This window comes from Neomonachus schauinslandi, chromosome 3 (genome assembly GCF_002201575.2).
Source record: "Neomonachus schauinslandi chromosome 3, ASM220157v2, whole genome shotgun sequence".
Taxonomy (NCBI): Eukaryota; Metazoa; Chordata; class Mammalia; order Carnivora; family Phocidae; genus Neomonachus; species Neomonachus schauinslandi.
In genome coordinates this window covers 79,154,899-79,168,808 of record NC_058405.1, presented here as the reverse complement: position 1 = coordinate 79,168,808, position 13,910 = coordinate 79,154,899, and the positions used below count along the sequence as shown (strand labels likewise).

The following is a 13,910-nucleotide window of genomic DNA, read 5'->3' as shown; positions in this document are numbered from 1 at the left end:
CCTGATTCAGCTTTGGGAGGTTATATGTTTCTAGAAATTTATTGATTTCTTCTAGGCTGTCCAATTTGTTGGCATATACTTTTTCATAATATTCCCTCTTAGAACCACTTCTGCTGCATCCAAAAGATTTTGGATCATTGGATTTTCATTATTATTTGTTTCTGTGTATTTTTTTATTACCTCTTTGATTTCTTGGTTGACCGATTCACTGTTCAGTAGTTTTCTATCCCTTCACTTTGAGCCTTTGTGTGTCCTTAAAGCTGAAGTGAGTCTCTTGTATGGTTGGGACTTGTTTTTAATGCATTGAGACACTCTGTGCTTTAATTGGAGAATTTAATCCAATTACATTTAAAGTAATTATTGATGGATAAGGCTATTGATAGGTAATTATTAATTTTAGTAGTTAATTAATTATCACTGATAGGTACTAATGTCATCTTATTATTTTCTCACTGTTTTGTCGTTCCCTTGTTTCTTCTTTCTCTTTCACTGTTTTTCTTTGTGAATTGATGATTTTCCATAGTGGTATGCTTTGATTCCCTTTGCTCTGCCTCTTGTGTATCTACTGTAGATTTTTGTTTATATAAAATATTTTATTGTTATAATAGCCTCAAGCTAATGACAGCTTTGCATACAAAAACTCTACTCTTTTACACTCCCCATAATTTTACCTCTTTTTATATTGTGTATTTAACTTTTTAAATATTGTGTACCCACTAACATTATTGTAGCTATTGCTATTTTTAATACCTTTGTCCTTTATCCTTTTGAGTTAAGTGATTAACATACCTCCATATTAAAATATTACAGTATTCTGAATTTGGCTAGTTAACATACTGTTAACAATAGGTGTTATATTTTCATATGTTTTCATATTACTAATTAGCATCCTTTCATTTCGTCTTAAACTCCTTTCAGCATTTCTTGTAAGGCAGGTTTAGTGGGGATGAATTCCCTCAGTTTTTGTCTTTTGGGAAAGTCTCTCTCTTTCATTTCTGAAAGGAAACTTTGCTAGATAAAGTGTTCTTGGTTGGCAGCTTTTTTCTTTGAGTGCTTTGAATATATCATCCCACTCTCTTCAGGCCTGCAAGGTTTCCGGTAAGAAATCTGCTGATAGTCTTATGGGGGTTCCTTTATATGTGAGGAACTTTTTTTTCTTGCTGATTTTAAAATTCTCTATCTTTTACTTTAGACAGTTTTACTATAATGTGTCTTAGAGAAGGTTGTTTTGTGTTGAAGTTTTGGGGTTACCTATTAGCTCCATAAACTTGGATGTCTAAATTTCTCACCAGATTTGGGATTCTCAAACATTATTCCTTAAGTAGGCTTTCTGCTCCCTCCTCTCTCTCTTCTCCTGGGACTCCAGTAATGGGTAGATTGTTTCTTTTTTTTTTTTTTTTTTTTTAAAGATTTTATTTATTTATTTGAGAGAGAGAATGAGAGACAGAGAGCATGAGAGGGAGGAGGGTCAGAGGGAGAAGCAGACTCCCTGCGGAGCAGAGAGCCTGATGTGGGACTCGATCCCAGGACTCCAGGATCATGACCTGAGCCGAAGGCAGTCGCTTAACCAACTGAGCCACCCAGGCGCCCCGGGTAGATTGTTTCTTTTGATGATACCCCATAATTCAAATAGGCTACTTTCATTCTTTTATTTTTCTGCTCTTCTGACTAGATAATTTCAAATGATCTGGCGTATAATTCACTATATCTTTCTTTTGCCTGGTCAAGTCTGTTGTTGAAGCTTTTTATGAATTCTTCAGTTTAGTCATTGTGTTTTTCAACTCTAGGATTTCTGCTTTTTTTTTTAATGGTTTCTATTTCTTTGTGGAACTTCTCAATTTATTCATGTGTTGTTTTCCTAATTTTATTTGGTTGTCTGTTTTCTTAAAGTTTTTTTTTTGACTAAACTTTTTAAAGAGGATTATTCTAAATTCTTTGTTAGACAGTTCATAGATTTCCATTTTTTTAGAGTCAGTCATTAGAATTTCATTAGTTTCCTTTGGTGGTTATATATTTTATTGATTATTCATGATTCTTGTGTCCTTATCTTTATATTTGAGGAAGTAGGCACCTCTTCTAGCCTTTACAGACTGGCTTTATGAAGCAAAGCCCTTCACCAGTCAGCCTGTCCAGAGATTCTGGGTCAACCATCTGGTGGAGTACTCAAGTGGACAGGTCTGGTGCCTGGGTTAGTACGTAGGCAGGCCTAGTGCTTGAGTACACGGGGACCAGTCTGGTGTCTAGGTCACAGGGTGGAGCTGAAGCCTAGGTTCACTGGGGTGTGCTTGGTACTTAAATCTGGGGTGATGGGCTTGGGACCTTGGTCTGTGTGGGCAGACCTGGATCCTAGGTTTCCAGGCACCAACCAGGCATTGGGGACCCCTGGGGTGGGCCTAGCATCTAAGTCCGCAGAGGCTGGTCTGGTACTGAGACAGGCTGGAAGCCTGGTTTGTGAGAGCCAACCTGGAGTCTAGGACTACAGGAGTTGGCCTGTATCCTGGAGTCCTCAGGAGATGTCATGGAGGTTAGATTTGCAGGGGTCATTATGGCACTTGGGTGGACCCAAGAATCTGAGTCTGTGGGAGCTTGCCTTGAACCTGGGGGCTGACCTGGTACTTGGGATTTGGGGCTACAGTAGCTAGCCTGGTGCTGAAGTGGGTCAAAAGCTTGGGTATACAGTAGTCATCCTGTCTCTGGGCTCTGTCATCTTATCTTTTTTGTAGGGTCAAAGTTGTTGCCTGGGAGCTGGCTGATGCCGGGATGTGTCAGGAGCCTGGGTTCATGGGAGCTTGCTGGGAACCTGAAGGTTGTCTGGAACCACTGGAGCCTGCTTTGCCCATTGGGCCATGGACCTAGGTTTGCAGGAGCCACCTATGGCTACTGGAGCCAACAGGCACTGGGGTGAGCTGGTGGCCTTGGTTCACAGGTACTATCTGTGGAACCTGATGCCTAGGAGCCACGACGATGTAGAAAACTACACGTAACAGGGTGGGCAGGAGCCTGGGTTCATAAGAGCCTGCTAGGGAGCCACCAAGGGCATTGAGAGTCAGCCTGGTGTTGGGGTGGGCTGAAATGGAGTCTGCAGTGAAGTCAGACACTTACTTTACTCAGCTTCTCTTAGAGAGAGTCTTTCTCTCTCCATGATGAGCTGTCTGGGCTCAGAGGAAAGATGAAAGGGGTCTATGAATCTATCTGTCCTCCTTAATGTGTCTTTTCTTACATCTGATCTTCACCCAGGTGCTATAATCCCTCACCTAGAATCCTTAGCTCTTGTAAAGTATTTTCATGCATGGGTAGTTCTTAAAATTGATTTTTGGGGAGGGTACAGTACTAGAAATTCCTATACCACCATTTTTCTGGCATCACTCCTCCAACTCAGTTTTTTTTAAAATATTTTATTTATTTATTTGACAGAGAGAGAGACAGCGAGAGAGGGAACACAAGCAGGGGGAGTGGGAGAGGGAGAAGCAGGCTTCCCGTGGAGCAGGGAGCCCAGTGTGGGGCCCAGGAACCTAGGATCTTGACCTGAGCCAAAGGCAGACATCCAACGACTGAGCCACCCAGGCGCCCCTAACTCAGTATTTTTAATGTTACCCAGTATAAATATTAATTTTAGCCAAAGAGCATAGTGATGTGCATAGTGATATCATAACTATGTTATAATTCATAGGTATTTTTAAGATTTCATTCGTAACCTAAAATGTAGTAAGTCTTATTTCCTTATGTGTTAACTAGGTAGGCATTCATTTCCCTAGATAGAACTCGGCAGTTTTTTAAAAAATTTGCCAGATCTCAGGTTACATGAAAGCCTGTTTCTAGTAACTTTGAAGAAAGATGTTTGATATTCATAAGTCTTACATAATATTTTTCAGAAACTGCAATATATATGTGTATGTGCATATAAGCATATGCATATGTGTGTACATTTTATGTGGTTATATACATAAACTATGCATTTGTATATGTATGTATGTATATTTTAAATGGAGGACAGTGATCTTTAGAGTCAACATCATAGCTTCTGACTGTGGTTAGAAAATACTTTGTATGGGATGCCTGGGTGGCTCAGTTGGTTAAGCGTCTGCCTTCAGCTCAGGTCACGATCCCAGGGTCCTGGAATCGAGTCCAGCATCGGGCCTCCTGCTCGGCGGGGAACCTGCTTCTCCCTTTGCCTGCTGCTCCCCTTGCTTGTGCTCTCTCTCTCTGACAAATAAATAAAATCTTAAAAAAAAAAAAAAAAGAAAATACTTTATATATAGGAGATCATCCCATAATAGTTATTTATAGGTGTCATACTTTTCTCTGTGTCTAATTTCATCATATGTCTTGTTCTTTGTAGAATATTAAGGAAGAGGCTTTATAAGATATAAATAACATCTGTTCAATGTTTAGAGAGTGTTCAGGACTTGAAATTAAACAAACAAAAAAACATTTAAACTAAGCTTACCTGATTTCTGTTCCATTTCATAATATTTAAGTGACTTCATTAAGACGAATCAATACAGAGTCTTCTGTTTCACTTAGACCTATCGGCAGTTCTGTTCGCTCAGACCTAGTTTTTTGAGGCTAAATTTTTTAATGGCATTAATGGTACTATTTTAAAAAAGTGATTGCTAGTTGTTTTGTTCACTGTTGAATAATATTTCAGCCTGTTTGAAATCTGGACTATGCCAATATCTAGCTCTCAAAGCTGACTAATACTATTAGTAAGTTAATTATAAAGCCAGAAATTTTATAGATTTTTACTAAAGACAGGGTCATTAATTTTGTTTCCTTCTCTCTGGGGCAGTTTTCAATGAGTGTATAGCTCAGGCCTGGTATAGTATCATTCACATCCTAAATTGTGGCAAAAATTTTTTTACTTCAGCTTCAATTTATTGAGCACAGCTTCTTTGGGTTCTTGATTAACACTGTTATATGCTTTGTCTCAAATGAGATAGGTATGAAATCATGGCCTTTTTATAGCTGAGAGAAATGAGTGCTGAAAAATGTATTGGCTTCACTAAGGACAAATACATAGTTAAGGTCAGAACATTTACTATGCCAGTGACTTTTAAACAATGTAATTCATTGGAATTACACTGTGAGCTTATTGAACAGTGAGTAGGTACCCCCCCCCCGCCTCCAATATATCTGAGTTAGGGTTCTGAGATAGAGAGCAAGCGTTTGTATATATTATTATTATTATTATTATTATTATTAATTTGTCTGAGAGAGAGAGAGAGCACGAGAGGGGGGAGGGTCGGAGGGAGAAGCAGACCCCCTGCTGAGCAGGGAGCCCGATGTGGGACTCGATCCCTGGACTCCAGGATCATGACCTAAGCCAAAGGCAGATGCCCAGCCAACGGAGCCACCCAGACGCCCCGTGTTTGTATATTTTCACCCTCCCCCCCCCAACATGATTCTCATGTATACCATTCTCTAACTTTTTACCAGTGATTATCAGCCTTGGCTGCATATTAAAATCATCAGGGAATTTTTTTTTTTAAGATTTTATTTATTTATTTGACAGAAACACAGCGAGAGAGGGAACACAAGCAGGGGGAGTGGGAGAGGGAGAAGCAGGCTTCCCACCAAGCAGGAAGCCCAATGCGGGGCTTGAACCCAGGACCCTGGGATCATGACCTGAGCCGAAGGCAGATGCTTAATGACTGAGTCAGCCAGGTGCCCCTCATCAGGGAATTTTTAAAAATCCCAATGTCCAGGCTGCAGTGTAGACTATTTGGGTCAGAATTTCTGGGGATTGAGCTCGGGGATCAGCATTTTTTAAAGTCCTGTACAGGGTCCCATTATCTATATCCAACATACAGAACCATTGCCCTGTGCTAGGCCAGTACTTCTCAGCTGCCGCTGACAGAGGAACTTGTTGAAAGTGGATAGTCAGTAGGTGTTAGATGGGACAGAAGAATATATATTTTTTCATTGTTTTCCATGTGGTTCTGATGTGCAGCCAGGTTTGGAAACTCATATAGTGTAATACCACTGTGTATTGAAAACCAAGAGGAAAAAGTCAGTCCTGGCATTATTTGGATTTTTCGTTATAAATTATTCTGTAATTCTTACCATACTTTTGTTAACTCATTTGTATAGGGTTAAAATTATTTTTAACCTTTTTGTGGTTACATATGAAGCACATAAGAATTGTATAAAACATTAACATCAGCTCAGTGATTGATCACAAAGCAAACACCCATGTAACCTCTGTATAGATTAATAACATTTAAAGAATAGAACATAGCACCTTAGAAGTTCTGCTGTGCCCATTGCAGGCACTGCCCCTGACTTACATGGTAATCACTTCCTAGCTTTTCTATAAGCTTTAACCACCTAACCAGGCATCCCTATAGTTTTGCAGTTTTTTAAACGTCATATAGGTGGACTCGTGCTATGCATATTGTTTTGTGTGTGGTGTCTTTTACTCTGTGTGGCAGTTGTCAGTGTTGTTGCATGTGGCTCTGGTTTGTTGGTTTTCATTGCTTTGTAGTGGTACATGCATACAGTGGAATGTTATTCTTGACCATGAGAAATTGAGATAGAGAAGCTTCTTACTCCCAGGTCCTGGAGGAAGGACACAGCAAACTGGAGGCACCACATAGGCAAGTCAGGAGAGGATGCAGGCAGAAGGAGAGGCAGGACCTGGGGCACATGCCTTGTTAGGGTCTGTGGGTGGAGTGTTGGGGGCGCATGGGATAAGGCCAGAGTAGTCAATTCAAGCCAAAAAGAGAGGGAGCTTGGGTAAGCTCCATGGGGGTCTTATGTAAGGGGTACACAAGGGGAAGGCCCTGGGAGGTGGGGGAGACTGGTGACCACAAGGGAAGTTGTATCAGGAGCTTGGATTTGCTTAGGCTCTGCAGGCTGCTATCTGGGACATGCACTAGCATTAGGGGCTAGTGTCGGTTTTTGGTCACTGCAGGCCTCTTGGACAGCGGGGCAGCAGTACTGTGCAGTAGCTTAGTGAGAGTCTGGACATTGTTTTTCAAATATTTTCTCCTACTCTGTGGCTTGTCTTCCATTTCTCTTGACCTACGGGGAAATTAATTGGGATTTCATTCAAATCTATAGATCAGGCTGGAGAGAACATCTTTAAAATGTTTACTTTTTAAATCTGTAAGTACAACACATTCCTCCATTTAGGTCTCCCTAATTTCTTTCAAATACTTTTTTGTTTTAAGTCTAGACATCTGCATGTCTTTTGTTACATTTATTCTTACGTGTTTGATGTTTTTAATGGTATAGGGCATAGTTTTAAAATTTCATTTTCTGGGGCGCCTGGGTGGCTCGGTTGGTTGAGCGACTGCCTTCGGCTCAGGTCATGATCCTGGAGTCCCAGGATCGAGTCCCGCATCGGGCTCCCTGCTCGGCGGGGAGCCTGCTTCTCCCTCTGACCCTCCCCCCTCTCATGTGCTCTCTGTCTCTCTCATTCTCTCTGTCTCAAATAAATAAATAAAATCTTAAAAAAATAAAATAAAATAAAATAAAATAAAATTTCATTTTCTACTTGCACTTTTCTAGTATGTAGATATATAGTTGAATTTTAGATATTGATCTTTATCCACTGACCTTAATACATTTACTTTTACTAATACATTTACTAATGCAGATAGTTGTCTCTAGATGTTTTTGGGTTACCTACATACACATTTATGCCATCTACAGATAATGACAGTTTTCTTTCTGCCCAATATTTATGCTTCTTTTTGTTTTCCTGCTTCATTGCACTGGCTTTGATGTCCAGTTCAGGCTGAATAGAAGTGGTGATAGAATAGGCATTTTTACTAATGATGTACTGTATGATGAGTAACATAACATAATAAAATTAAATTTAAAAAAAAAAAATAGGCGTTTTTGTTTTGCTCCTGATCTCACGGGGTAAAGCTTTCCACAACTTGCCATTAAGTATGATGCTTGCTGGGCGCCTGGGTGGCTCAGTTGGTTGGGCGACTGCCTTCGGCTCGGGTCATGATCCTGCAGTCCCAGGATCGAGTCCCACATCGGGCTCCCGGCTCAGCAGGGAGCCTGCTTCTCCCTCTGACCCTCCCCCCTTTCATGTGCTCTCTCTCTCAAATAAATAAAATCTTTAAAAAAAAAAAAAGTATGATGCTTGCTATAGGATTCTTGCAGATACTCTTTATCATATTAAGGAATGTTTCCTTTTGTTTCGGTTAGCTAAGAGTTTTATGAAAATCCATCTATCAAAAAATCGTAAGATTGATTTTTTTTTTTGACTCAATTTTTTTTTATTCTTATGTTAATTCCCATACATTACATCATTAATTTTAGATGAAGTGTTCCATGATTCATTGTTTGTGCATAACACCCAGTGCTCCATGCAGAATGTGCCCTCCTCAATACCCACCACCAGGCTAACCCATCCTCCCACCCCCCTCCCCTCTAGAACCCTGTTTGTTTTTCAGAGTCCATCGTCTCTCATGGTTCGTCTACCCCTCCGATTTCCCCCGCTTCATTCTTCCCCTCCCGCTACCTTCTTCTTCTTCTTCTTTTTTTTTTTCTTAACATATATTGCATTATTTGTTTCAGAGGTAAAGATCTGAGATTCAACAGTCTTGCACAATTCACAGCGCTTACCAGAGCACATACCCTCCCCAGTGTCTATCACCCAGTCACCCCATCCTTCCCACCCCACCCCCCACTCCAGCAACCCTCAGTTTGTTTCCTGAGATTAAGAATTCCTCATATCAGTGAGATCATATGATACATGTCTTTCTCTGTTTGACTTATTTCACTCAACATAATACCCTCCAGTTCCATCCACGTCGTTGCAAATGGCAAGATCTCATTCCTTTTGATGGCTGCATAATATTCCATTGTGTATATATACCATATCTTCTTTATCCATTCATCTGTTGATGGACATCTTGACTCTTTCCACAGTTTGGCTATTGTGGACATTGCTGCTATAAACATCGGGGTGCACGTACCCCTTCGGATCCCTACTTTTGTATCTTTGGGGTAAATACCCAGTAGTGCAATTGCTGGATCATATGGTAGCTCTATTTTCAACTTTTTGAGGAACCTCCATACAGTTTTCCAGAGTGGCTGAACCAGCTTGCATTCCCACCAACAGTGTAGGAGGGTTCCCCTTTCTCCGCATCCTCGCCAACATCTGTCATTTCCTGACTTGTTAATTTTAGCCATTCTGACTGGTGTGAGGTGGTATCTCATGGAGGTTTTGATTTGGATTTCCCTGATGCCGAGCAATATTGAGCACTTTTTCCTGTGTCTGTTGGCCATTTGGATGTCTTCTTTGGAAAAATGTCTGTTCATGTCTTCTGCCCATTTCTTGATTGGATTCTTTGTTCTTTGGGTGTTGAGTTTGATGAGTTCTTTGTAAGATTGATTTTTGATTTAAATCATCTGGAATGAACTCTGCTTGATTGTGATGTATTATCCTTTTAAAATATCACTGGATTTGATTTGCTAATCTTTAGCTGAGGATTTTTGCATTCGTATTAATGAGAAGGATGAAGTTTATAATTTTAAGAATTTATTATTTGAGGGAGAGAGAGAGTGAGCGAGTGCCGGTAGAGGGGCAGAGGGAGAGAGAATCAAGCCACCTCCCCACTGAGCCCAACATGAGGCTTGATCCTATGACCCCAAGATCATGACCTGAGCCAAAATCAAGAGCTGGATACTCAACTGACTGAGCCACCCAGGTGCCCCTGAAGTTTGTAATTTAAAAAATAATGTCTTTGACTTTGTTACAAGGGTAAGCTGACTTTATACCACAAGTTCAGATATTTTCCCCCTCTCTGGAGGAGTTTATGGGATTGGTATTATTTTTTTATTAAACAATTGGAGGAATTCACTAGTAAAGGCATCTGCATTTGAAGTTTTCTTTATAAGAAGAGTTTTATTAAACAGATTCTACTTTTTTAATAAATATAAGACTTCTGATTTTCTTCTTGTGTCATTTTTAATAAGGTGTATTTTTTAAGGAATCTATCATTTTATCCTTACTGATTTTTGTTTGCATATTCTTTTAGCTATTGAGAGAAGTGTGTTAAAAGGTTTTTTACTATAGTTGTAGATTTCTGCATATCTTTAGATTTATTAACTTTTGTTTTATATTATTTTGAAGTTATGTTATTGGGTGCATGAAGATTTAGAATAGGGGTATATCCCTGGTGGATTAATAAGCCTTTTTTATTAAGCAGTGTCCTTTATTACTTCTAATAATGTCTCTTGCCCTAAAGTTTGCATTGTCTGTTTTCTTTTGGTTAGCGCTATTTCTTTTTTTCACCTTACTTTTGATGATTCTATGTTCTTAATTTAAGGTGTGTCTCTTGTAAGTAATAAGAAGTTAGATTCAAACTGAGTGGCAGATATTTCTGAATACCTTTCCCCAGTCTGGTTTAGAGTCTCTACCGCTGCATTCTTATATTCCTTTATAATAGTTCTTACACAGAACTTAATTTACTGGTCTGCTTCCCCTGTAAGGGCATGAACCATACTTTGTTTATCCTTTTAGCCCCTGTACCAAATATACCAGTTGAATGTCTACTACTGACATCTAGTAGACATTCAACAAATGTTTGCTGAATGCATTGGTGTATCAGTGGTTTCCAGATCATTCTCTTGGAACCCTTGCAGTCTTAGCCATGTCTATAGGCTACTTTGTTGGGGTAGGGCTGGGGACAGAGGGCCATTCAGAGGGGTACTATGCAGGCAGAGCTTCACGTCCTCTATCCCCACTGCAAGCAGAGAAGTTCTTTGATAAGTCGAGGATAAAATAAAAGATTCTACCTGAAGAAAGAGATCTTCTGCTTTAATGTTTTTAAATTGTTTGTCCAAGCCAGGAGTGCCTGAGTGGCTCAGTCAGTTAAGTGTCCGACTCTTGATTTCAGCTCAGGTCATGATCTCAGGGTAGTGAGATTGAGCCCCACATTGGGCTCCGCCCTCAGTGGGGAGTCTGCTTGAGATTCTCTCTCTCCCTTTCCCTCTGCTCCTCCCCACCATGTTCATGCTCTCTATGTCTCTCTTAAATCAATCAATCAATCTTTAAAAAAAAAAATTCTTTGTCCAGGCCATTGGATTTGAAATATTTTTGAACTAGAACCTTGGTAAGAAATTTATTTCTTCTTCTACATTGTTTACTGAAACAAGTTGCATGAAACAGTCCTTGTCCTTATTATGTATAATGCCCTTTGATATTTTATATGTTCTGTTTTTTTAAATAAGGGTCATGATCAACTAAACTGATTTCAGTTGACCTCAATTTGAAGAACAGTCTTGGTGCAGTGGATTTTGGTATCAATAAAAATTGGTTTCAAATTCTTACTTGACAGTTTTCTAGATGTTTGATCTCAGATCTTCCATTTTCTTATCTATAAAAGAGAGATCATGCCTATCTTTCAGGGTTGTTGTGAGGATTAAATGTGATAATGCTTATAAAGGAATTGGTGCAGTGTCTGATATATAGTTAAAAACAAATGTTCTGTGTGCTTTGGGAACAGATCTGTGATAGTCCGTTCAAGTTGGACATAAAACTTAAACATATTTTACAAGTTCTATAGAATTTTTCTCACCAGCAGAACATACATTAGAAAGACTTTTACCTGTTACAAATTGAAATTGTTTTAGTAGTTAATTAAAAAATGAGACTATACATATCAATCCAATTTTATTTAAAATACCATAAATAATTAGACGTGACAATAAACTAAAGGAAATTTAGATAAGATTAGTGTAGAACTGAAGAATTCAGTAACTTACTCCCTGCATTGGAAGAAATCAGGTGCTTAGCCTTAGATAGCACAAGGGGCACTTTAACATTGTTTTGAAAAGTCATAAGGAACCCACCAACAACATAAATATGCCAAAACAAAATAAAAAACTTTTTTATACTTTCCATTATAGGTGTGTTGAAGTTGTGAAAGCGTCTCAATATGTAGAGTTAGCAAATGATCTGGAAATAAACAAGGCAATTACATACTTGAGACAAAAGGACTTTAACCAAGTAAGTTTTTAAAAGTTTTAGATGAAGTTTTATATGTTAACTGGTGAAAGCAATAATCTTGGGCAATTTTTTCTAGAATATTGTTTTCTGTGATTATTGTGAAGTTGAGTAATGTTTTTACTTGTCTTAACATCATTTCCAATATTATAGTATTACTTCAATTTTGACCTGTTTGTCCTGTTTGTCTGCATGTAAATACTGTTCATGTAAAGCGTGGTTCCTAACTTACTAAACCATTTTTTAGTGCAGAGATCAACTTTCCCCTAGAAGTTTTCAAACTGTTACCTAAAGCTCTAAGGTTTTTTAGAATCAGGAAAGGCCAGGAGCCCAACTGGTAGCCTGATGCTTCCATCTACTGTTCTCACCAGAGCAGCTTTCCTGTTGCCTGATTTTTATATTTGATTTACTCATTAACATTGCATTGGGCATAAAAGAGTCCCATTGCTATACACAGTTTCATAATGCTCCAGGATCTCTTGCTGGTGCCACTGCTACTTTGCTACCTTAGGTCAAGATGGAATGGGTACTCCACCTTCAGTAGTCTCTCTCAAATGAGACCTAGTTGTGACAAGACCTAGAAGAATAGACAGCTTTAAAAAGGAAGGATGGGGGTGGTGATAACAGAAGAGAATAAACAGAATGAAACTTGATATCCTGGTTCATAAAACCAGTGATTAGTGTCAAATGTACCCACAGCTGGAAAACTCAGCCCCTCCCAAGTTTAGACCCAGAGAGGTAGGGCCAGAGGAAGCCGCAGTACCTTTCCTGCATCCTATCCCAAGCCTGTGTTTTCAGTTTTTCTTCCTACCTAAGGGCCTTCCTTTTGTCTAGGAGACAACAGAAACGACTAACTCCTTTCTGGAGGAGGGGGGAGATACAGCCTCAGGGTTCATACAATCATTATATGATTAATATAATGCAGTCCCATGGACTGGTTCCATTGTGTATATGCATTTAGTACGCTTAACTTTTTTTTGGCACTTGTAAAGCACCAAAAAGACTTTCAAAGTAGCTTTATGTCTGTTGTGTCATTTGATCATCACACTCATGGTCATTAAAAATGCCAGTGATAACTCTCTATAACTGTTGTAATGCTTTTCCAGTGGAAGTGAAGTCAGACAAATTGGTCTTTATTATCTTGCCAAAGTCATCTATGCACCAAAAAAATAATTTTTATGTGTGTGATAAGTACTGTTGTAGGTGACAAAATAGAGAAAACCATGTTTGCCAGTTTTCTCTTGATACTTTATTTTTAAATGGTCTTTATAGAAAGATTTAACAATGTATCACCACGGTTTATGTTTTAAAACTGTCCGTTAAAGGATAAACTCTTAATTTTTTCATTTTAAAATTCATTTAACCCAAATCATATTGTTTGCTGCTTTCCTAGCTGTCCTCATTTAAAATACCTTATGCTCCATTTGCATTTTCAAGATTTTAGTTTACCTATGTTTTAAAAATGTAATTTCTGCTTTCTTTTCAACATTGCTGCTTTGACTTTGTGTTTCTTTTATTTGTGTATTGTAAGTATGATGAGGTGGGTGTAATATAACCTTAGTTGAAAGGAACCTTGTTAAGTTAAAAGGGATTGGTTGACATAACTCAGAATGATCATTTGATGAGGACTACTTTATTTGCAATTCAAAATAAAAGAGAAAAATGTAGGCCTTCTTATATGAGGTTATAATTCTATAGCTGAGTAAAGATGCTGAAATCTCAAGAGTATGTTTCTTTGCGATGATAGTGCTGTTTTGTAGTCACCTTTGTAGTAGAGAAGGAATCCACTAAAAAGCCAAAGATGGATGAAATGAAGTAGTTTGATCTGAAGGCCAGTGATAATGTATCGACAGATGTAGTGGAATGCAGAAACCAGTAGGTAGATGGCATCTTTCACTAAAGAAACCCAAAATGGAGATATATCTATTTTCCTAAT

The 13,910-nt window shown here is 38.8% G+C and overlaps 1 protein-coding gene across 7 annotated transcripts in view; it reads left to right on the top strand.

Annotated features, from left to right (window-relative positions):
* IFT88 (intraflagellar transport 88) overlaps positions 1-13,910 on the top strand; it is a 142,422-nt gene that overhangs the window by 47,339 nt on the left and 81,173 nt on the right. For all 7 annotated transcript variants that reach the window (XM_021678219.1, XM_044913227.1, XM_044913226.1 and 4 more), the window contains one exon: positions 11,878-11,977. In XM_021678219.1, the coding sequence (XP_021533894.1) occupies positions 11,878-11,977 (100 nt within the window). The remainder of the gene's footprint in view (positions 1-11,877; positions 11,978-13,910) is intronic.